We start from the raw sequence: 24,237 nt of genomic DNA, 5'->3' as shown, positions 1-24,237 counted from the left end.
ATCTGTTCCTGCACAGTTCAAAGTCTTCCTCCCTTTCATTTCCATTTGGGCTTCATTATTGGCCCCATTTAATCTCAATATTAAATATAAGAACAAACTAAATATCTCAATGAAATGCCCACAAAGAGACATAACAACACAAAAAAGGTTCTGCTGCAGGAGCCCCATCGTCCGTCCAGGGGCCCGATGTGTCGGAACCTTAAGACCTGAACACATAAACTTCCTCTCCTGATACCTCCTGGTTTTGGTCTGTTGACACCACACCGGTACCTTCATAGAAATCCACCAAACATGGACCACGACTGAGGCCCGAAACAAGATAAAAGCCTGCTGGATCTCATGTGATGACGTCCAGCTGGTGCTGATTCTGAATGGGAGAGCAGATCTTCCTCAGCTGACTGAGAGAATCAGTGCAGGAGCAGAACATGAACTTCACAGCAGTTATAATGAGTCTTAAGCTCAACAGGCAGGTGAGTGCACATGTGCCGTGACCTCTTTGACCCCTGTGCTGAATGGAGCCGGCCTTGCTGTGACAGTCCTAAGTGATGGAGTCCATCCTCATATGAAGGAGACATGCTTTGATGAGGAACCCTGACCCTATCCCTGACCCTGACCCTAACCAGCCTGACCCTGACCCCTATCCCTGACCCTGACCCTAACCAGCCTGACCCTGACCCTGACCCTGACCCTATCCCTGACCCTGACCCTAACCAGCCTGACCCTATCCCTGACCCTGACCCTATCCCTGACCCTGACCCTAACCAGCCTGACCCTATCCCTGACCCTGACCCTATCCCTGACCCTGACCCTATCCCTGACCCTGACCCTAACCAGCCTGACCCTGACCCTATCCCTGACCCTGACCCTAACCAGCCTGACCCTGACCCTAACCAGCCTGACCCTGACCCTATCCCTGACCCTGACCCTAACCAGCCTGACCCTGACCCTATCCCTGACCCTGACCCTAACCAGCCTGACCCTGACCCTAACCAGCCTGACCCTGACCCTATCCCTGACCCTGACCCTAACCAGCCTGACCCTGACCCTGACCCTATCCCTAACCCTGACCCTAACCAGCCTGACCCTATCCCTGACCCTGACCCTAACCAGCCTGACCCTGACCCTGACCCTATCCCTGACCCTGACCCTGACCCTAACCAGCCTGACCCTGACCCTGACCCTGACCCTGACCCTAACCAGCCTGACCCTATCCCTGACCCTGACCCTATCCCTGACCCTGACCCTGACCCTATCCCTGACCCTGACCCTAACCAGCCTGACCCTGACCCTATCCCTGACCCTAAACAGCCTGACCCTGACCCTGACCCTAACCAGCCTGACCCTGCACCTGACCCTGACCCTAACCAGCCTGACCCTGACTCTATCCCTGACCCTGCACCTGACCCTGACCCTAACCAGCCTGACCCTGACCCTATCCCTGACCCTAACCAGCCTGACCCTGACCCTGACCCTAACCAGCCTGACCCTGACCCTAACCAGCCTGACCCTGACCCTGACCCTAACCAGCCTGACCCTGACCCTGATCACCTGTTGCAGACAGAGCTCTGCACCACCAACATGAAACGTTTGTTGACTTTTCATTTAATCTTCACTTTGTCACATGTGTTCATCTCAGTGAAGCTTTGTTTAATATTCAGAAACAGACCATTTAAACTCAACAACATAAATATACTAAAAAATCAATGTTTTTGGTCATTTATTTATTCATATTGTGCCAGTTCCCTACACCGTCATCACAGGACATTAGAAATAACAAATAAATGCAGTTATTTGATCCATCAGAGTGAGGGCTCAGCAACAGTATTTTAGTTTCTGTGCTTTTGGTTAAATGATCTTTGCTACAGCTACACTGTTCTACCGCTAGATGTCGCAGTTTCTCTGTTTTTTCACTTCATTTTATGTAAACAACGCCTCACGTTCCTCCGTAAAGTTTGTCCTTCTTCGACTGCCGTAGTCATAGTAAAGATGGCGTCTGATAGTGATAGCGAGGAGGATTTTGTGACTTACGGCACTCCGTTGGAGCCTCTGGAGGAAGGTAGAGTTAACTGTATGATCTGTGATGACGGATCCTCTTCCCCGCTTCACTTTCTGTCACTTTATGGAGGAGAGGAACGAACCGCGGAGCTTCCGGCGGGTCAACGCAGAGGCTAAGCTAACAGTCTGCTAGCTGCTCGGAGGGACTCCACTTAAGAAACAGCCATTCATGGTTAACATATGAAGCTCCATGTCTCCTCGGGCTATTCACCGGTGTTTGTGGGGAGAACTGAGAGGATGTTTTAAGCATCTGTCCGGTGGTGAAACGGGAGTGAAAAGAGCTGTATTATCCTAATGAGAGCAGCAGACAGGCAACATTATGAGCAGCTGCCACTCTGTTTAAAGCTCATATTGAGCTTCACTTTTAATGTTTTCTGTTTAAACGGGTTAACAGAGAAGAAGGCACATTTAGCTGTTTTACCCTCCAAAAAATCAGTTTCTGCTACCAAAAAAAGTTTATAAATTGTCACATGATTCATACTTTTGGCTGAATGATGGTAGACTTAAAACATCTGTCCTCTCAGCCCCCATCTGCAAGAAACCTGCATCAGAACCAGAACCAGGAAGGGTCCATCTGCCTGGACCAGCTGGGGCTGAGAGGACAGGAAAGAGGGGACAACAAGCAGCGTAACACCAGGCCAGAGATACCTGCTGAGAGAGAGAAACACAAGTTAATGACAGCAATGATGTCATCTGTACATGGAGGGAGGAGAGGTGCATCATGGGAGCTCCCCCAGCAGGCTGGGCCTATAGCAGCAGAACTATGGGATGTTTCAGGCTCACCTGAGCCATCCCTAACTATAAGCTTTATCAAAAAGGAAAGTTTCAGCCTGATCTTAAAGGTAGAGAGGGTGTCTGCTTCCTGAAGCCAAACTGGCAGCTGGTTCCACAGAGAGGGGCCTGATAACTGAAGGCTCTGCCTCCCATTCTGCTTTTAGGGGCCTGATAACTAAAGGCTCTGCCTCCCATTCTGCTTTTAGGGGCCTGATAACTGAAGGCTCTGCCTCCCATTCTGCTTTTAGGGGCCTGATAACTGAAGGCTCTGCCTCCCATTCTGCTTTTAGGGGCCTGATAACTGAAGGCTCTGCCTCCCATTCTGCTTTTAGGGGCCTGATAACTGAAGGCTCTGCCTCCCATTCTGCTTTTAGGGGCCTGATAACTGAAGGCTCTGCCTCCCATTCTGCTTTTAGGGGCCTGATAACTGAAGGCTCTGCCTCCCATTCTGCTTTTAGGGGCCTGATAACTGAAGGCTCTGCCTCCCATTCTGCTTTTAGAAACTCTGGGAACTACAAGGAAACCTGCAGCCTGAGAGCAAAGTGCTCTGTTGGGGAAATATCCAACTGTGAGATCTTTAAGATGTGATGGAGCTCGGTCATTAAGAGCTTTATATGTGAGGAGAAGAATCTTAGATTCTATTCTGAATCTAACAGGGAGCCAATGAAGAGAAGCTAAAACTGGAGAAACATGATCTCTGCTGTTAGTTCTCATCAGAACTCTGGCTGCAGGGTTCTGGATCAGCTGGAGGCTTTTCAGAGAATCTGTGGGACAGAACAATAATAAGGAATTACAGTAGTTCAGTCCTGAAGGAACAGATGCATGGAGCAGCTTCTCTGCATCACCCTGAGACAGGATGGTCCTGATTTATTACGGAGGTGAAAGAAGGCAGAAACCTGTTTTATATGGAGTCAGAGGACAGATCCTGGTCAGAAATAACTCCAAGGTTCCTCCCTGTAGGAGCCACAGAAATCCCATCCAGAGGAACTATATAACCGGACAGTTTCTCCCTGCCACAGCAACACTTTGGTCTCTGCCTGAAGAAGATTAAATTACTTGGTTTAGCAGACGATGATAATTAGTTCTTAAACCCTTTGTGTTTAGAACAGATCCAAAGTGTCTTGATGCCATTTTAACTGTTTGCATCAGTTTCTGAAGCTGCTTTTTTTGCCTTGAGATGATTCAGTTACTTGCTGCCTCTCAGCTGCTTTCCGGTGGATTCTCTGTTAGGAACCCTCCAGAACCAAAGGGACTAATCAGCTTTACTCCATTTCTCCAGCAACATGCACTGCTCTCAGAATTCACTGCAACTTCAGATAAAGTTTGATGCTCCATGCATGATGATCAGTGGTCCTGACCTCAGGGATCAGCTGCAGCTCCGCTTGATCTTTCCCCCTTTGTTTTTACCTTTTGATTCCAACTTTGGATTTATTTCCCAACAATTCTGCTCCCTGTTCCTCTCTGCATATATTATTATTTCATTTTATTGTGTGTTTCTCGTAGCTTTTTGGAAATAATAGATCATTTGGGAGGAAGTGGGCTGGTTTGTGTGCAGCTGCAGCTTCTGCTGATGGCTGAGTTGAGCCTGGATGTTTTTCTAAGGGGAGTTGAAGGGCTTGAGTTGAACAAAGTAAGTGAACAGCCTGTAGGTGCTGGATAAAGCCTGTGCTGTGTGTTTGCAGACGAACCGCTGAGGAAGCCCGTCCCGCTGCACGAGCAGACGGTGAAGGATGAGAGGGGACAGTATGCCAGGTTCCACGGAGCGTTCACCGGAGGCTTCTCAGCCGGTTACTTTAACACTGTGGGATCCAAAGAAGGTCAGAGTCGCTCATGTTCTCCAACAGCTTCAGTTTGATTTGGACTCGTCCAAGATAAAAAAAGAAGAAGAAACTACAGACCTGCTCTCACTTTTAGAATCTAAAGTTCACCGTGAATTTAACGTGTTTTCCTCTTCAGCTCGAGCAGGAGGTGGAAACAGGAAGTGTTTCCACCCAAGTGATGCGTTTATTCATCTGTGAACTCAGTTATTCAGCTTTCAGGAGGGTTCATCTCTCCATGGGATCCACACTGACTCCAGACCAGCACTCAGTGATGCTCAGAGCTGACTGTGGGCAGATTTTTCTTCATCTTGAGCCACGGGTCCATTTCTCATCCTTCACTCTTGTGACTTCAGGCTGGAGCCCATCAACCTTCGTGTCGTCGCGGCAACAGAAAGCTGAGAAGCATCGTGTCAGACCGGAGGACTTCATGGACGAAGAGGTATGAGGAGGAGAGGGACAGTGGAACTGTGCCTGAAGCTCTCTGAGATGTTAGCTGAGTTTGACTGAGACAAAAAAACGGAGGAAGAAACTGCCTCAAGAAGAAATCACATGATTATGTTCCACAGATGATGAGTAACTTTAAAAGGAAATGTTTTCATCATTTCAAATGAGTCTGTCAGGGAGGGAGAATATGGAGTGGGTCAGATGATGGAGTGGGTCAGGTGGGGGAGTGGAGGTCTGGAGTGGGTCAGATGATGGAGTGGGTCAGATGATGGAGTGGGTCAGGTGGGGGAGTGGAGGTCTGGAGTGGGTCAGATGATGGAGTGGGTCAGATGATGGAGTGGGTCAGGTGGGGGAGTGGAGGTCTGGAGTGGGTCAGATCAGGCAGTGGGTCAGATGATGGAGTGGAGGTCTGGAGTGGGTCAGATCAGGCAGTGGAGGTCTGGAGTGGGTCAGGTCAGGGAGTGGAGGTCTGGAGTGGGTCAGATGATGGAGTGGAGGTCTGGAGTGGGTCAGATCAGGGAGTGGAGGTCTGGAGTGGGTCAGATCAGGCAGTGGGTCAGATCAGGGAGTGGAGGTCTGGAGTGGGTCAGATGATGGAGTGGAGGTCTGGAGTGGGTCAGATCAGGGAGTGGAGGTCTGGAGTGGGTCAGATCAGGGAGTGGAGGTCTGGAGTGGGTCAGATCAGGGAGTGGAGGTCTGGAGTGGGTCAGATCAGGGAGTGGAGGTCTGGAGTGGGTCAGGTCAGGGAGTGGAGGTCTGGAGTGGGTCAGATGATGGAGTGGAGGTCTGGAGTGGGTCAGATGATGGAGTGGAGGTCTGGAGTGGGTCAGATGATGGAGTGGGTCAGGTGGGGGAGTGGAGGTCTGGAGTGGGTCAGATGATGGAGTGGGTCAGATGATGGAGTGGGTCAGGTGGGGGAGTGGAGGTCTGGAGTGGGTCAGATCAGGCAGTGGGTCAGATGATGGAGTGGAGGTCTGGAGTGGGTCAGATCAGGCAGTGGAGGTCTGGAGTGGGTCAGATGATGGAGTGGAGGTCTGGAGTGGGTCAGATCAGGGAGTGGAGGTCTGGAGTGGGTCAGATGATGGAGTGGAGGTCTGGAGTGGGTCAGATGATGGAGTGGAGGTCTGGAGTGGGTCAGATCAGGCAGTGGGTCAGATCAGGGAGTGGAGGTCTGGAGTGGGTCAGATCAGGGAGTGGAGGTCTGGAGTGGGTCAGGTCAGGGAGTGGAGGTCTGGAGTGGGTCAGATGATGGAGTGGAGGTCTGGAGTGGGTCAGATGATGGAGTGGAGGTCTGGAGTGGGTCAGATGGGGCAGTGGAGGTCTGGAGTGGGTCAGGTCAGGGAGTGGAGGTCTGGAGTGGGTCAGATGATGGAGTGGAGGTCTGGAGTGGGTCAGATCAGGCAGTGGGTCAGATGATGGAGTGGAGGTCTGGAGTGGGTCAGATGATGGAGTGGAGGTCTGGAGTGGGTCAGGTCAGGGAGTGGAGGTCTGGAGTGGGTCAGATCAGGCAGTGGGTCAGATGATGGAGTGGAGGTCTGGAGTGGGTCAGATGATGGAGTGGAGGTCTGGAGTGGGTCAGGTCAGGGAGTGGAGGTCTGGAGTGGGTCAGGTCAGGGAGTGGAGGTCTGGAGTGGGTCAGATGGGGCAGTGGAGGTCTGGAGTGGGTCAGATGATGGAGTGGAGGTCTGGAGTGGGTCAGATGATGGAGTGGAGGTCTGGAGTGGGTCAGGTCAGGGAGTGGAGGTCTGGAGTGGGTCAGATGGGGCAGTGGAGGTCTGGAGTGGGTCAGATCAGGGAGTGGAGGTCTGGAGTGGGTCAGATGATGGAGTGGAGGTCTGGAGTGGGTCAGGTCAGGGAGTGGAGGTCTGGAGTGGGTCAGGTCAGGGAGTGGAGGTCTGGAGTGGGTCAGATGGGGCAGTGGAGGTCTGGAGTGGGTCAGATGATGGAGTGGAGGTCTGGAGTGGGTCAGATGATGGAGTGGAGGTCTGGAGTGGGTCAGATCAGGCAGTGGAGGTCTGGAGTGGGTCAGATGATGGAGTGGAGGTCTGGAGTGGGTCAGGTCAGGGAGTGGAGGTCTGGAGTGGGTCAGATCAGGCAGTGGAGGTCTGGAGTGGGTCAGATGATGGAGTGGAGGTCTGGAGTGGGTCAGGTCAGGGAGTGGAGGTCTGGAGTGGGTCAGGTCAGGCAGTGGAGGTCTGGAGTGGGTCAGATGGGGCAGTGGAGGTCTGGAGTGGGTCAGATCAGGCAGTGGAGGTCTGGAGTGGGTCAGGTCAGGGAGTGGAGGTCTGGAGTGGGTCAGGTCAGGGAGTGGAGGTCTGGAGTGGGTCAGATGGGGCAGTGGAGGTCTGGAGTGGGTCAGGTCAGGGAGTGGAGGTCTGGAGTGGGTCAGATGATGGAGTGGGTCAGATGATGGAGTGGAGGTCTGGAGTGGGTCAGGTCAGGTGGGGGAGTGTAAGAACCAGAGCTGGAGCTGACGGTTGCTCTGTTCCAGGATTTCGGCGAGCACGGCATCGCTCCCAGAGAAATCACCACCAGTCAGGAGTTCTCGTCCAGCCGCAGAGATGAGACCGCAGAGAAGGCGCGAGCCGTCAGTGCCCAGGCAGCTCTGATCCCTGGAGACCTGCTGCTGGAAGAGCTGATCGCACCTGCCAGGTAACACCTGCCACCTTAATACAATGTTTGCTGTACTGATTATTCCCTTTTCTGCTTAGTTTTATGGAGCTGATGCACCATCAGCTGAGAAAGCATTTTTATAACTGAATGAAATTAAATATCATGGCTGCTGCTCCCAGAGGAAGGTTCTGAACACGCCGGGCCGGGCCCATGGTGTCTCTCAGACTCCAGAGGCAGCAGGTCACTGCTGTTTAATCTGCTGAGTGTTTGAAGGCTGCAGCGCGTCTGGATTTGGATTTCTTTAACTCTGAAGAAACACTTTCTGTGTTAATGTTTCTGTCTGCTGCTTTGGACAGAACCTTCTCTCAGGTGGTCTGTTTCGTCTCTCAGGTCATCCATCGGGGTGGAGCTGCTGACGAGGATGGGGTGGAAGGAAGGTCAGGGCGTCGGGCCTCGTGTGAAGAGGAAAGCTGGCAGACAGCAGACGGGTAACTTTTCAGAACCCTAAAAGTTCTGGTGTCAAACCTTCAGATATCCTGAGGAACATGCTGTAACTGTCAGGGTGACCTGATGGTGGCAGTGTGCTTCTGTTCTGTGCCATGATGGCAGGTTCAGGTCAGAGCTGGATTATCTGGAAGTTTGTGCTCCATCAGAACCAAAGTGCTCATCTGTCCTTCCTCAGACTGCAGAGCAGATCTGCAGGAACTGGAGTGGAATTATATTAGTGATAAAGTGGACTCCTGTAAGTTTGACATCAGTTTTAAACATTAACCTCTTGGTCCTTTACACAGACGGTGGAACAAGAGCCTACGGCTGTGTGCTGCCCCCTGCTGGTTCGGAGGACTCAGCGGTGAGACACACTGGTCACAGTCTGGACAGAAGTGGATCTGAACCGGATCTGTTGGTCCGAACGCAGCTCAAGTTTTTCTCTGTTATTTGTCTCTTTTATTTCCTGATCAGGACGAAGACCAAGAGGAGTTTGCTCCAGAGAATGTGATGTTCGCTCCAAAAGACGTGACTCCGGTCGACTTCAACCCGAAGCTGGGGGTTCAGGGTCTGGGGTACCGCGGTCTGGACCCGGGCCTGGCGCTGCTGGGCCGCGGCGCAGCCGAACACATCGATCTTTTCCGGCCGCAGTCCGAAGCAAGGAGTCGGCTGTTTGGAGACAGACGGACCAGCTTGAAGAGAGGAGGAGTCGCTGGACAGGTGGGAGTTACGGTCCGTACAGTTCCAAGACAAATCCGCTCATCTCTGACAGGCTGCTGCTGACCTTTGACCTGCAGGCCTTTGGCGTGGGGGCGCTGGAGGATGACGACGAAGACGTGTACCACAGAGACTCGATGTCCAGGTACGACACTGTGCTGGGAGGAGAGGAGCCCGGAGACGGCCTCTACGGCTGGACGGCGCCACAGCAGTACACCAAGAAGACGGGTAACACGACCTAGAAAGCACCTGGAGAGTCCTGGAAAGTCTGGGGGGGGCACAGCAATGATGTGTCTTTGGTAACGAAAATCTGGCCCAGAGAGAGTCCAAGAGTTTAAAGACAGAAACTGTCTCCAGGGAAGTTAGGAAAGAGGGAAACTGTGGGTCAGAAGATGGGTCCATCAGACACGTTCTCTGCACCAGGATCAGCTGTAACATGGTTCTGCTTCCACTGGAAGCTGTGATCCGATCACAGATTAAACTCTGTGTTTAGATCAGATCTGCTCAGAACTCACCTGATGCGACTTCATGTGAGTTTCACCTGGATTTTTCTTCCTGTTCTGTGTGAAAACAGCAGGGTCCAAACTGTTTCTGTATTTATCAGACGCTTTTATCCAAAATGAAGATATAACAGCTTTATAAAAAGCTAACAATAAGCTAACAATAAGCTCCATAGAAGGAACCCAGGAGTCCGACTCTGTCAGAGGGGACAGAGTAGAGATAGGGTGCAGGCATAGAAGGAAGAGCAGAAAGATAAAGTGCAGAGATAGAGGGGGGAGGGAAGTACAAGGTAAGTGCTGGGATAGGAGATGCTCTCTGAAGAGCTGGGTTTTCAGGAGCTTCTTGAAGATAGACAGGGACGCCCCTGTTCTGGTAGCGCTCGGTAGGTCATTCCACCATCGTGGGACGACACATGAACAGAGTTTGGATTGTCTTAGGCGTGGTGTAGGAGCTGCTAGACGACAATCCTGGGACCAACGGAGGGACCCAGTTGGGACAGAAGCCTTTGGGAGAGCATTCAAGTAGATGGAGCCGCTCCATTAAGCTCTTTGTAGCTAACATTGACTCAAAGGATGTTTAGTTTCTTCTGCAGCGACCGTGAACAGCCAGCTGCCAGGTTCTGTCCTGTCGGTCCTGCTCTGACCTGAATGTTAAAGCCGAGCCGCACATATAATGAACTAAACTGAGGCTGAGCAATATGGCCAAAAACTGAACTTCGATGCAGATCTACAATCACTCCGTCAGATTTTAATTTTTATGTTATTTAGAGATCATCTTTGGAGGGAAGTCAGTTCCTCGGACATGTTGCTGCTTCTTTTAAAAAGTTTTTTCAGGTTTGTGATGATGTCACACAGAGAGACAGGTTTGTGATGATGTCACACAGTCAGAGAGACAGGTTTGTGATGATGTCACACAGTCAGAGAGACAGGTTTGTGATGATGTCACACAGTCAGAGAGACAGGTTTGTGATGATGTCATACAGTCAGAGAGACAGGTTTGCGATGATGTCATACAGTCAGAGAGACAGGTCCATGATGACGTAACGTGTGCTGGTTGTATTTCTGTCTGCAGAGAGGAGCAGAGATGCATCGTATCTGGGTAAGATCCTGGAGGGGTTCACTCTGGCCCAGAGACCAGCCAAGGAGAAGATGGTGAGCAGCTTCAGACTCTCAGACCGGTTTCTGTCTGGATCTGGATGAAAGCTTCGCTCACTCTGTGTTTCTCTGTAGATCTTTCCTCCTCCCAACCTGCCCAGAGATTATCGGCCGGTCCATCGTTTCCATCCACAAATACAAGTATCGAGGCTTTCTGGAGTCAGTCCGGCGCTGGCTGAGGCCCTGAGGGCCTCCAGGGGCCACATGGTGAAGGAGGAGCCCCAAGAAGGAGGACGGCACCAACTGGACTCCGGCCAGAGGAGGACGCTGCTGGGAGAGGATGCCCTGCAAGGTAGGAGAGAGTAAATTCAATGTCTGCACTGCACCGATATCTCAGTTATAGACCAAATTATCGCGGTTAACGATATTATCGCGATATTCTCAATTGCTGTACAAATGTCCAAAAAACATACATTGAAGTCTTCAGGTTATTTCCATAACCTGGTTCTGTGAGTATATGAGTGAGAGCCTCACTATGGGCTGCACGCCTGGCTGCAGAAGCATTAACCTCATTACACCTGACTGGCTGCTGAAACCTGTCCCTCCGCCTCAGGTGGGAACGCCGTAAATATCTGATGCAGGCCACACCACGTTATTCAAGATAAGCTTTCAGTGATTGTGGAGGAATGCAGCTGTTCATGTTCAGCTTTATCGTCCCTCTTGGGCTGGGAAGGCGAAGAATTCACGCCACCCTCCACACTTCTTGGGTATCGACTGTCGGACTTCCACACTTGGCGTGTTGCATATTGGGCGCATTGCTTTCTGCGGAAAGCTGGCCTCTCATGCATAGTTACGGCTGCGACGGTAGGATTGGACAGAAGCTGTTTGTGGGAGGGGCTTAGCGAAGGGTCAGATGTTGAAGGCACAGGTGAATTCTGGGTGGATTTGTGCGTGCCCTGGACTCTGAGCGGCACGGAGCAAAAACTGACTTGAACTGACGCTGGCTGACCTCCCGTTGTCTGTAAAGCTGTGGGTGAAACTCAGAGATGGGCCAGTAGGTCTGTGGTCTAACTGCCTTTCACAGCACCTTTATTCTTGCATGTTCTGCAGGATAATTGTCCTCCACCAGTTGTCCCTAAAAAACCCAAAATATGCCCAGACCTCAGGTTCCATCCTTTTAGTGGGGGGGGGACACGTCCTACGTGCTGTCAGCGCTGTCCGCCATGCTTTTATTGTCGATGCCTCGTTCCAAGCTACGTCTTCACGCGAGACGCAGTCGCTCACGACGCTTGATGATGCTGTTACATAATCCGAGATAATGAGATTAATTCAAACATAAACTGTAATCTTTGTCGCATAAGATTCACCGTAATACCAGCAACCCCCAGTCTGCACATCAGTTGTTTTTAACCATTTGCCATCAAATTATCACCAAATCCTGCATTCTGCTCCCTGGGGGGGGGGGGCAGCCAAAGGTCAAAGCCCCTCCCTCAGGTGTAAATGTTTAGATGGGCCTCTGTCCTTCTTCACCACGCTGAAGGTGTTTGATTAAAAACTTAAAGAGAGGTCTCCGTTTCATTTCTCATCGGAGGTAATAGGAAGGAAAAAACCTGAAACTCAGCTCCTGACTCAGAGCTCAGCAGCGGGTCCATGACTGTTCCTAAGCTGTCATCTGCAGAAACAGGCTCCCACACATGTGTAGAGAACAAACAACATGGCCGACGGGTCACATCCTGCTGAACCAGAGGCCGACGGGACTCAGATCCAATGTACATCCTGTCTTTAAGGGTTTAAGCAGAACGTTCGGTTCTGGGGGCCGTCGGATTAATGTGGTTCTGATGATGGACGTTTCACTGAAACATGAAACAGAATTATTGGTTTTACTCTCCTTACTTTCCTGTTTTTATCCCTGATCAGGTCCCAGTTCAGTCATGGAGCTGCTGAGGCCTGAAGATAGACAGCGTCTGCTGAGCCTCCGCAACTCCTCCACCCAGAGTAGCTCCACCCAGAGTAGCTCCACCCAGAGTAGCTCCACCCAGAGTAGCTCCACCCAGAGTAGCTCCACCCCAGACCCTCCCGTGGCACCTCCCTCCTCCGGCCTCCAGCAGCAGGAGGCTCTGGCAGCATGGAAGGGCGTCCACGCCTCCTCACAAACCTTCAGACCGTTTGAGAAGAACCCGAGCAAGCAGGCGCGCTACGACCTGTACCTGAACCGCCTCCGTCAGGGAGACAAAGGTAGGCCGCCGCACCTCCTCCTCACCTTCCTCCTCCATAACGACACGTTCATTTCAGCTCATTCACACCCCAGAACACAAAGCCTCTAATCCTGCATCACAGTCCGTGAACCCTCTGTTCTCAGTAAAGCTTTCAGAGAGCTTCAACTTATCAGTTTATCAGAAAGAAGATTCTTCTTCCTGGGAAACTGTGAATCTTTACTGATGATATAGAATATAATTATTCTGAGTGTTTAAATCATGAAGCTGCAGATGTTTCCAGCTGTGGGCTGACAGTTTGGCTGTGCAGATGTTTCCAGCTGTGGGCTGACAGTTTGGCTGTGAGGCTGCAGATGTTTCCAGCTGTGGGCTGACAGTTGGGCTGTGCAGATGTTTCCGGCTGTGCAGCTGCAGATGTTTCCAGCTGTGCAGCTGCAGATGTTTCCAGCTGTGCAGCTGCAGATGTTTCCGGCTGTGCAGCTGCAGATGTTTCCAGCTGTGCAGCTGCAGATGTTTCCAGCTGTGCAGCTGCAGATGTTTCCGGCTGTGCAGCTGCAGATGTTTCCGGCTGTGCAGCTGCAGATGTTTCCGGCTGTGCAGCTGCAGATGTTTCCGGCTGTGCAGCTGCAGATGTTTCCAGCTGTGCAGCTGCAGATGTTTCCGGCTGTGCAGCTGCAGATGTTTCCAGCTGTGCAGCTGCAGATGTTTCCAGCTGTGCAGCTGCAGATGTTTCCAGCTGTGCAGCTGCAGATGTTTCCGGCTGTGCAGCTGCAGATGTTTCCGGCTGTGCTGCTGCAGATGTTTCCAGCTGTGGGCTGACAGTTTGGCTGTGCAGCTGCAGATGTTTCCGGCTGTGCTGCTGCAGATGTTTCCAGCTGTGGGCTGACAGTTTGGCTGTGCAGCTGCAGATGTTTCCGGCTGTGCAGCTGCAGATGTTTCCGGCTGTGCAGCTGCAGATGTTTCCGGCTGTGCAGCTGCAGATGTTTCCAGATGTCAGGGCGCTCCTTCACATGTAAAATGTCCCGCAGACGCTCTGGAGCAGAGTTTGGACCCAGCCGTGACAGAGTGGGAGCGCAGCAGGGAGAGGGAGGAGTTTGTACGAGCCTCCATCTTGTACCGCCCCACTTCCTCCTCGCTGTCCTCACGCTTCACCCGAGCCAAGCAGCAGGAGGACGAGGACACCGTGGAGGTCAGCCAGGACCAGGAGGTAGGGCGCCACTGTGGCGGTGACTCCTCCCCCTTTCTCAGCATCAAACATCAGGTGTTTTCTCTCTGGGTCGTCAGGGCGATGTGGACGACAAGCAGGCTGCCGTCAGGATGAAGATGTTTGGGAAACTGACCAGAGAGACGCTGGAGTGGCACCCTGACAAGCTGCTGTGCAAGAGGTTCAACGTGCCCAACCCGTTCCCCGGGTAAGACTCCGCCCACTCTGAGCTCCGTGTGAGGCGCCTCAGCTGAGCTCTGACTCTGATTGGTCCTGCAGGTCAGGTGTGCTGGGGGTGCCAAAGGTGAAGAGGGACAAGTTTTCAGTCTTCAACTTCCTGTCTGTGACGGAGAGCAGCGAGCCAGCAGGTGAGCTCAGTGATGGCAGCATGGCGGGCGCCGAGCTGCTCTTCTTCTGCACCTGAAACAGCTGCAACAAGGAGGAAACCGGCCGTGGTGTCTGGGTCCGGTTGGATCTCAGGTCCAGAACCAGCCAGCAGAACACAGGCCTGATCAGACCCTTCAGAGTGTTTGTGTCCCTCAGATCCTGTTTTACTCTTCAGCAGGAAGTCAAATGTTTGGTTTTCTTTCTGGATAAAACACTCTTCTTCTTCTCTTCCTCCTTCTTCTTCTTCTTCTCCTCCTCCTCCTTCTTCTTCTTCTTCTCCTCCTCCTTCTTCTTCTTCTCCTCCTCCTTCTTCTCCTCCTTCTTCTTCTCCTTCTTCTCCTCCTTCTTCTTCTCCTCCTCCTCCTCCTTCTTCTCCTCCTCCTCCTTCTTCTTCTTCTCCTCCTCCTTCTTCTTCTTCTCCTCCTCCTTCTTCTTCTTCTCCTCCTCAGCTCCTCCACCGGAGTCAGGAAAGAAATCGAGGTGGGATGTTTCAAAGCAGAAGGAGAAGAACTCTGATCCACTGAGCGAGCTGCTCAGCGCTGCACGGAACCAAACTGAGACCAAACCGGATCAGACCTCTGCACCTGCGTTACCCGGGTTACCCGGGTTACCCGGGTTACCGGGGTTACCCGGGTTACCGGGGTTACCGGCCTCCATCAGCAGTCAGACAACCAGCAAAGCTGAGGTCTGTGTCGGGAAGCAGAGCCGATCCGACCGAGTGACTGAATCTAATCCTCTCATCCTTCTTCAGGGGAAGTCGGCAGATCAGCAGAACTCAGAGAAGAAGACGGACAGCGATGAAGAGGAGGAGGAGAGCAGGCCTCCCATGGACCTGTTCAAAGCCATCTTCGCCAGCTCCTCCGAGAAGTCCTCGTCAGAGGGAGAGAGCGAGGAGGAGGAGGAGGAGGAGGAGGAGGAGGAAGGAAAAGTGGAGTCGCAGCCTGTGAACCTCTTCAGCATCACCACCTCCTCAGCCGTCCCATCCACCCAGCCCACAGGTGCTGAGACCGACCCGCTGAGACCGACCCGCTGAGACCGACCCGCTGTTACTGACCCGCTGAGACCGACCCGCTGAGACTGACCCGCTGAGACTGACCCGCTGAGACTGACCCGCTGAGACCGACCCGCTGGTACTGACCCGCTGAGACCGACCCGCTGTTACTGACCTGCTGGTACTGACCCGCTGTTACTGACCCGCTGAGACTGACCCGCTGAGACCGACCCGTTGAGACTGACCTGCTGGTACTGACCCGCTGTTACTGACCCGCTGAGACTGACCCGCTGAGACTGACCCGCTGAGACCGACCCGCTGAGACCGACCCGCTGAGACCGACCCGCTGAGACTGACCCGCTGTGACCGACCCGCTGTTACTGACCCGCTGAGACCGACCCGCTGGTACTGACCCGCTGTGACCGACCCGCTGTGACCGACCCGCTGTGACCGACCCGCTGTTCCTCCACCTCTGAGTGATTTGACCCATTTCTGTTCCTTCAGAAGCGGCCGGTTCCTCCCAGACGTCCAAGCAGGAGGAGGAGGAGTTTGGTCCGAAGCTGCCGCCTCCTTCAGCTGCTGTCGGTGAGTGTCCCTGCAACAGAACCGGGCCACAGCTGTTCTGTTCACAGCTCTGTTACACTTTCATTCATGCTGTCAGTTCACAGCCTGCATGTGGAACTAACCGTTACTTTAACCCAGAGACGTTGAGGTTCCTCTGGAGCAGATGGTTCTGGTGCTGACCCGGTCACACAGCTCCGGGCTGCGGGAACTGTGAACGATAGGTTCTGAAGGAAGTCCTGCCTGGTTGGCTGGTTTCTTTAAGCTTCTACCAGGGGAACCATCTGTGACCCGAGAATACATGGAGGCCTGAAATGGCCACAATCTGAAATGAATAAATGTTTTTATGGTACCAAAATGAAATGAAACTGAACAACAAAGGAGGGAAAAGAAGAGAAAAGTGGGAACAGAAATGGACCCAATGTGGCGCCTTCAGGTTCTGACTTACAGGAGTTATGATGATGTTTTAGGGCAGAACTTTGATGGTGGTCCACTGGATCGAACCCAGCTGTGAGCTCTGAGTTCTGACCTCTCTCCTTTATTAGAATAAAAAAGGCAGGAGTAGGTCTGTAGTCAGCCGGTTCTGTTGGGTCCAGATCAGTCTTAGTTTAAAACTGAACCTGGCACCAGTCATGTGTTCACATCTGTAAACGGGTGCATGTTGTTCCCCTGTTCAGGCTCCGCCTCCATCTGCCCCCCCGACCAGGAGGAGAAACCCAGCAGGAGGAGCAAAGAGAAGAAGCACAAGGACAAGAAGCAGCACAAACACAAGAAGGAGAAGAAGGTAGGAACGATGCAGCAAACAGCTGCTTCCTCACACAGAAACTGATTCTCCTTTTTTTTTCTGAGCAGAGGAAAAAGCAGAAGAAGCACAAACATAAAGGCAAGCAGCAGAAGAAGAAGAATAAGGAGTCGGGCAGCAGCTCGGAGGTCAGCGATGAAGACGAAGCAGGCGCAGGGGTGTCCCTGGACAAGCTGCTGAAAAGGTCAGAGGTCACAGAAACGCTCACCATGAAGCTCACTGGGATGTATTTCATCTCCGGTTTGTTGCAGCAGGAAGGCGATCAGAACCAGAACATTATTAGAACTTCAGATGATGATCACCTTCAGCTTTAAAACAGCTCAGATCAGCAGGTCAGTTGAGGGCGGAGCCACCTCTGAGGCTGCCTTCAGGCTCCAGCTGCTGCATGAAGACTGAAATCTTTGACTGAACCTTGAGTTCTGACAGGATTCAGGATGTCAGAACGTTATGAGTTTGGATTTGTTGGCATTCAGAACTCATTTTAAACCACTCAAAGTGGACTTCACTGTAGCATCGGAGTGAAACTGGCCCAGCATGGACCCTGTGGAGCTCCATCAGTTACTCTGGCAGAACCAGCACTGACTGGATAGTCCTGCACCGATGAGCTCCTGCCTCAGTGTTGCATGATTTTAACTCGTGCACATTTGGAGTTAGATAAACACAATTTCAGTCTGCTTGCAATGTGCTGTTGTAAAGCTTGATTGACAATAAAGTTCGCTTTGACTTTGACGATTTAAAGAAGAGAAGATGTCCACGTGCACAAGGCTGCTGGGATCTGTGGGATTTATCATCATGTGTCAACAGTCCTTAAATCTTCAGTGAGCCGGCGAATAAAAGGCTCATAAACACAGAACAGCAGGGGGCCGAGGACTGAGCCCTGTGGGACGCCACAGCTCAGCTGAGCCGTCGTCTTGTGCAGGACGGAGAAAAGGATCAGGATCAGGATTGATTCTGTTGGTTTCCTTAGCTAAGCCACCATGGAATTAAGTGCTTTGAGACGGCATTTGTTGTGATTTGTTGTGATATTAAAAAGTTATTCAGTGACTGGAAAGGTTCCGTTAGAAAGACATGAGAGTAATAAGTAATCCCAGGAGGGATGCTGGGGGTCAGACGGGGGAATTAAAGGGAGTTTAGCTTCTTCAGTTCATTCTCTGGTTTCAATCAAAAGCATAAAACAAGCAAAGTAAGAAATAGTTCAATATAGTTTCCACAGAACCCAAATTATGCTTCAGCAGAGTTCTGATCATCAGAACCCAACCAATAAACCCAATCAGGACTAATAATCAGCCGGTTCCTGCAGTTCAGGGGGGCTAAAACGTGTCTGCTGCAGGGAGGAGTTCAGTTCAGTCGGTGCGTGTTCTGGTTCTGTTCTGGTGAGATCGAGTCTGAATGGAGCACAAGTTATTGATCCTGCATGCAGCGGATTCTGAGATTTACTGATCGGCGTGCTCCAACTTCTCTGACGGATCATTGGTTGGTGCTTTCAGTGTGATCCTGACCGGATCCAGAGTGATCCTGACGGATCCAGTGTGATCCTGACCGGTTCCAGTGTGATCCTGACCGGTTCCAGAGTGATCCTGACCGGATCCAGTGTGATCCTGACCGGTTCCAGTGTGATCCTGACCGGTTCCAGAGTGATCCTGACCGGATCCAGAGTGATCCTGACCGGTTCCAGTGTGATCCTGACCGGATCCAGTGTGATCCTGACCGGTTCCAGTGTGATCCTGACCGGATCCAGAGTGATCCTGACCGGTTCCAGAGTGATCCTGACCGGTTCCAGAGTGATCCTGACCGGTTCCAGTGTGATCCTGACCGGTTCCAGAGTGATCCTGACGGATCCAGTGTGATCCTGACCGGTTCCAGTGTGATCCTGACCGGTTCCAGAGTGATCCTGACCGGTTCCAGTGTGATCCTGACCGATCCAGTGTGATCCTGACCGGTTCCAGTGTGATCCTGACCGGTTCCAGAGTGATCCTGACCGGTTCCAGTGTGATCCTGACCGGTTCCAGAGTGATCCTGACGGATCCAGTGTGATCCTGACCGGTTCCAGTGTGATCCTGACCGGATCCAGAGTGATCCTGACCGGTTCCAGTGTGATCCTGACCGGATCCAGTGTGATCCTGACCGGTTCCAGAGTGATCCTGACCGGATCCAGAGTGATCCTGACCGGATCCAGAGTGATCCTGACCGGTTCCAGTGTGATCCTGACCGGTTCCAGAGTGATCCTGACGGATCCAGTGTGATCCTGACCGGTTCCAGTGTGATCCTGACCGGTTCCAGAGTGATCCTGACCGGTTCCAGTGTGATCCTGACCGGTTCCAGAGTGATCCTGACGGATCCAGTGTGATCCTGACCGGTTCCAGTGTGATCCTGACCGGTTCCAGAGTGATCCTGACGGATCCAGTGTGATCCTGACCGGTTCCAGTGTGATCCTGGCCGGCATCTGTCCTGTAAATAGAGGCGTGGATTCCTCCCATTTCACCACATCCAGTCCATCATTGCAGGGTGTTCCAGCCTATTAAAGATACCAGTTGGACTCGTATTGCCTGTCACTCAGAACCAGATGTAACTTTTGGAGTCTTTGTAGGATTCTGGGTTTAGCGTTCCGGTTTCACAGTTGAAGCTCAGCTTCTTGCTTTTGACTCATCATGTGGTTTGTTTCTGTTGAAATGTCTGACTTTGGGTCATCTGTGTGTCCTTTCAGACTGAAGAGCGTCCCGTCCCGTCAGGCCTGGTGAACCAGAACCTTCGTCCTCTGTGAGGACCCAGTCAGCTGATCTTGGTTCATTTTACTGCAGTGAATTTATTAAAGGATCAAATAAAAGCTTCATCCTTCAGGGCTGTGTTGGTGTTTTACTCTTCAGGTGTTTGGAAAATGATCCTGACTTTATAGAGGAGGGGGGAGTTCTGATGGAACCGCAGAGTGGGGGAGAATGGACCTCCTTCACCATTTTCACTTTTCCTGTAAAAATAAAAGGTCCATGAGCAGCGTGTCATCTTCCCACTGGCATAGCTCCAGTCATAGTGACACACCGCTGCGTCATTATTATCCAATCACATGCCAGCATCACACCCCTGGATGTTTACGGGGGGGGGGGGGACACAACAGAAATCCCAGTGTTGAAAATAACGTTGAAAATATGAAACATTTTCATGCAGGAAGTAATCAGATTACAGTAATCTTTTTTTTTAAGTAATCGGATTACAGTAATGTTTTTTGTAATGTTGCGTAGGTTAACATCTGTCTGCTGATGAACATCTGCTGAAAGAATATTTAGCGCAGCCACCCATGCAACATCTTCCTGCTCAGCCACAAAGCTTCTCACACACAGAAGTGTGTTTCCATACAAATAAGTATTACTGAACCACTGCGTCACAGAATCAGCTGCAGGTCTCAGGAAATAATCAAGGCGCCGATCTGATTTGAACTCCCAACCTTCTGATCTGGAGTCAGACGCGCTACCATTGCGCCACAGAGTCACACGAAGCTGTCCGGCGGACCTCTGGTGTGAAGTATGATGTGACCGCAGCTGACCCTGAAGCACTTAGCTGTCGGACTCACTCCAGATGGGCCAGATGTGTTGCACCACAGCGTTGGTGGTATAGTGGTGAGCTTAGCTGCCTTCCAAGCAGTTGACCGGAGTTCGATTCCCGGCCAACGCAGCGACCGTTTTCAGGACACCCAGCAGAGTTACTGGGCTGGAAGCATATCAGTGATGACTTAGAAACAACTACTGAAAAAAGCTCAACAAGTCTTCCTGCACTTCTTGTACTAAAGATCAGCCAATCAGAGTGAGAGTATAGACCGACCAATCAGAGCGCAGCTAAAGATCGTTGGCCTTCCAGATGCAGCTCTTCTCATGACTGTATCTGGCTCGCAGATAAATCCAGGCTGAAACTTCTTAACTCGGTCAGTAAGGAAAAATTCCAACTACATTTTAACACAACAGAAATCCCAGTGTTGAAAATATGAAACATTTTCATGCAGGAAGTAATCAGATTACAGTAATCTTTAAAAAGTAATCAGATTACAGTAATAATTTTAAAAAGTAATCAGATTACAGTAATCTTTGAAAAAGTAATCAGATTACAGCAATAATTTTTTTAAGTAATCAGATTACAGTAATATTTTTAAAAGTAATCAGATTACAGTAATATTTTTAAAAAGTAATCAGATTACAGTAATCTTTGAAAAAGTAATCAGATTACAGCAATAATTTTTTTAAGTAATCAGATTACAGTAATATTTTTAAAAGTAATCAGATTACAGTAATATTTTTAAAAAGTAATCAGATTACAGTAATATTTTTAAAAGTAATCAGATTACAGTAATATTTTTAAAAAGTAATCAGATTACAGTAATATTTTTAAAAGTAATCAGATTACAGTAATATTTTTAAAGTAATCAGATTACAGTAATATTTTAAAAGTAATCAGATTACAGTAATAATTTTTAAAAGTAATCAGATTACAGTAATAATTTTTAAAAGTAATCAGATTACAATAATAATTTTTAAAGTAATCAGATTACAGTAATATTTTTAAAAGTAATCAGATTACAATAATAATTTTTAAAAGTAATCAGATTACAGTAATATTTTTAAAAGTAATCAGATTACAATAATATTTTAAAGTAATCACATTACAGTAATCTTTTTAAAGTAATCAGATTACAGTAATATTTTTAAAGTAATCAGATTACAGTAATATTTTTAAAAGTAATCAGATTACAATAATATTTTAAAGTAATCACATTACAGTAATCTTTTTAAAGTAATCACATTCCTTTACTCTGTTCACTCTCACCTTATTACTGTAATAAGTCTATGAAACACTTGATAGTGGCTGATGTTGCGTAGGTTAACATCTGTCTGCTGATGAACATCTGCTGAAAGAATATTTAGCGCAGCCACCCATGCAACATCTTCCTGCTCAGCCACAAAGCTTCTCACACACAGAAGTGTGTTTCCCTACAAAGAAGTATTACTGAACCACTGCGTCACAGAATCAGCTGCAGGTCTCAGGAAATAATCAAGGCGCCGATCTGATTTGAACTCCCAACCTTCTGCTCTGGAGTCAGACGCGCTACCATTGCGCCACAGAGTCACACGAAGCTGTCTGGCGGACCTCTGGTGTGAAGTATGATGTGACCGCAGCTGACCCTGAAGCACTGAGCTGTCGGACTCACTCCAGATGGGCCAGATGTGTTGCACCACAGCGTTGGTGGTATAGTGGTGAGTTTAGCTGCCTTCCAAGCAGTTGACCGGAGTTCGATTCCCGGCCAACGCAGCGACCGTTTTCAGGACACCCAGCAGAGTTACTGGGCTGAAAACATATCAGTGATGACGTAGAAACAACTACTGAAAAAAGCTCAACAAGTCTTCCTGCACTTCTTGTACTAAAGATCAGCCAATCAGAGTGAGAGTATAGACCGACCAATCAGAGCGCAGCTAAAGATCGTTGGCCTTCCAGATGCAGCTCTTTTCATGACTGTATCTGGCTCGCAGATAAATCCAGGCTGAAACTTCTTAACTCGGTCAGTAAGGAAAAATTCCAACTACATTTTAACACAACAGAAATCCCAGTGTTGAAAATATGAAACATTTTCATGCAGGAAGTAATCAGATTACAGTAATCTTTAAAAAGTAATCAGATTACAGTAATAATTTTAAAAAGTAATCAGATTACAGTAATCTTTGAAAAAGTAATCAGATTACAGTAATAATTTTTTAAGTAATCAGATTACAGTAATATTTTCAAAAGTAATCAGATTACAGTAATCTTTAAAAAGTAATCAGATTACAGTAATAAATTTTTAAGTAATCAGATTACAGTAATATTTTTAAAAGTAATCAGATTACAGTAATATTTTTTAAAGTAATCAGATTACAGTAACATTTTTAAAAAGTAATAAGATTACAGTAATATTTTAAAAGTAATCAGATTACAGTAATAAATTTTTAAAAGTAATCAGATTACAGTAATCTTTGAAAAAGTAATCAGATTACAGTAATAATTTTTTTAAGTAATCAGATTACAGTAATATTTTAAAAAGTAATCAGATTACAGTAATCTTTGAAAAAGTAATCAGATTACAGTAATATTTTTAAAAGTAATCAGATTACAGTAATATTTTTTTAAAGTAATCAGATTACAGTAATATTTTTTAAAAGTAATCAGATTACAGTAATATTTTTTAAAGTAATCAGATTACAGTAATATTTTTAAAAAGTAATAAGATTACAGTAATATTTTAAAAGTAATCAGATTACAGTAATAAATTTTTAAAAGTAATCAGATTACAGTAATCTTTGAAAAAGTAATCAGATTACAGTAATAATTTTTTTAAGTAATCAGATTACAGTAATATTTTAAAAAGTAATCAGATTACAGTAATCTTTGAAAAAGTAATCAGATTACAGTAATATTTTTAAAAGTAATCAGATTACAGTAATATTTTTTTAAAGTAATCAGATTACAGTAATATTTTTTAAAAGTAATCAGATTACAGTAATATTTTTTAAAGTAATCAGATTACAGTAATATTTTAAAGGTAATCAGATTACAGTAATATTTTTAAAAAGTAATCAGATTACAGTAATATTTTAAAAGTAATCAGATTACAGTAATAATTTTTTTAAAGTAATCAGATTACAGTAATAATTTTTAAAAGTAATCAGATTACAGTAATAATTTTTAAAGTAATCAGATTACAGTAATATTTTTTAAAGTAATCAGATTACAGTAATAATTTTTAAAAGTAATCAGATTACAGTAATATTTTTAAAAGTAATCAGATTACAATAATATTTTAAAGTAATCACATTACAGTAATCTTTTTAAAGTAATCACATTACTGTAATCTGTTCACTCTCACCTTATTACTGTAATAAGTCTATGAAATACTTGATAGTGGCTGATGTTGCGTAGGTTAACATCTGTCTGCTGATGAACATCTGCTGAAAGAATATTTAGCGCAGCCACCCATGCAACATCTTCCTGCTCAGCCACAAAGCTTCTCACACACAGAAGTGTGTTTCCACACAAAGAAGTATTACTGAACCACTGCGTCACAGAATCAGCTGCAGGTCTCAGGAAATAATCAAGGAGCCAATCTGATTTGAACTCCCAACCTTCTGATCTGGAGTCAGACGCGCTACCATTGCGCCACAGCGTCACACGAAGCTGTCCGGCGGACCTCTGGTGTGAAGTATGATGTGACCGCAGCTGACCCTGAAGCACTTAGCTGTCGGACTCACTCCAGATGGGCCAGATGTGTTGCACCACAGCGTTGGTGGTATAGTGGTGAGCTTAGCTGCCTTCCAAGCAGTTCACCGGAGTTCGATTCCCGGCCAACGCAGCGACCGTTTTCAGGAGACCCAGCAGAGTTACTGGGCTGAAAACATATCAGTGATGACTTAGAAACAACTACTGAAAAAAGCTCAACAAGTCTTCCTGCACTTCTTGTACTAAAGATCAGCCAATCAGAGTGAGAGTATAGACTGACCAATCAGAGCGCAGCTAAAGATCGTTGGCCTTCCAGATGCAGCTCTTCTCATGACTGTATCTGGCTCG

General features: G+C 48.6%; 2 protein-coding genes across 2 annotated transcripts in view; one reads left to right on the top strand and one right to left on the bottom strand.

Moving 5' to 3' along the window:
• The first annotated feature begins 1,966 nt into the window (after nt 1-1,966).
• gpatch1 (G patch domain containing 1) lies at nt 1,967-19,499 on the top strand. Its single transcript, XM_072379784.1, has 20 exons — nt 1,967-2,056; nt 4,512-4,646; nt 5,003-5,088; nt 7,585-7,745; nt 8,097-8,194; nt 8,498-8,556; nt 8,667-8,912; nt 8,990-9,137; nt 10,482-10,561; nt 10,640-10,856; nt 12,422-12,739; nt 13,746-13,924; nt 14,002-14,129; nt 14,201-14,289; nt 14,758-14,993; nt 15,060-15,306; nt 15,804-15,884; nt 16,538-16,644; nt 16,713-16,846; nt 19,367-19,499. The coding sequence occupies exons 1-20, from the start codon at nt 1,987-1,989 to the stop codon at nt 19,398-19,400; spliced, it is 2,853 nt and encodes a 950-aa protein (XP_072235885.1). The 5' UTR covers nt 1,967-1,986; the 3' UTR covers nt 19,401-19,499.
• Nucleotides 12,809-24,237, bottom strand: part of wdr59 (WD repeat domain 59) — a 71,440-nt gene continuing 60,011 nt past the window's right edge. The window contains exon 26 of the mRNA XM_072379782.1: nt 12,809-12,824. The gene's annotated coding sequence lies outside the window, so the exon portion shown is untranslated. The remainder of the gene's footprint in view (nt 12,825-24,237) is intronic.

This window comes from Leuresthes tenuis, unplaced genomic scaffold (assembly GCF_036924035.1).
Source record: "Leuresthes tenuis unplaced genomic scaffold, fLeuTen1.0.hap1 SCAF_2, whole genome shotgun sequence".
Classification (NCBI taxonomy): domain Eukaryota; kingdom Metazoa; phylum Chordata; class Actinopteri; order Atheriniformes; family Atherinopsidae; genus Leuresthes; species Leuresthes tenuis.
Note: the sequence above shows the minus strand (reverse complement) of the source record. Positions and strands in the feature narration are given on the sequence as shown.

Bases quoted from the DNA above. Each gene is read 5' to 3' on its own strand.
- gpatch1 (XM_072379784.1), top strand. From the start codon at position 1,987: ATGGCGTCTGATAGTGATAGCGAGGAGGATTTTGTGACTTACGGCACT. The intron at 14,130-14,200 runs GTAAGACTCCGC...TTGGTCCTGCAG, and splicing joins GTGCCCAACCCGTTCCCCGG to GTCAGGTGTGCTGGGGGTGC. The intron at 15,885-16,537 runs GTGAGTGTCCCT...TCCCCTGTTCAG, and splicing joins GCCTCCTTCAGCTGCTGTCG to GCTCCGCCTCCATCTGCCCC.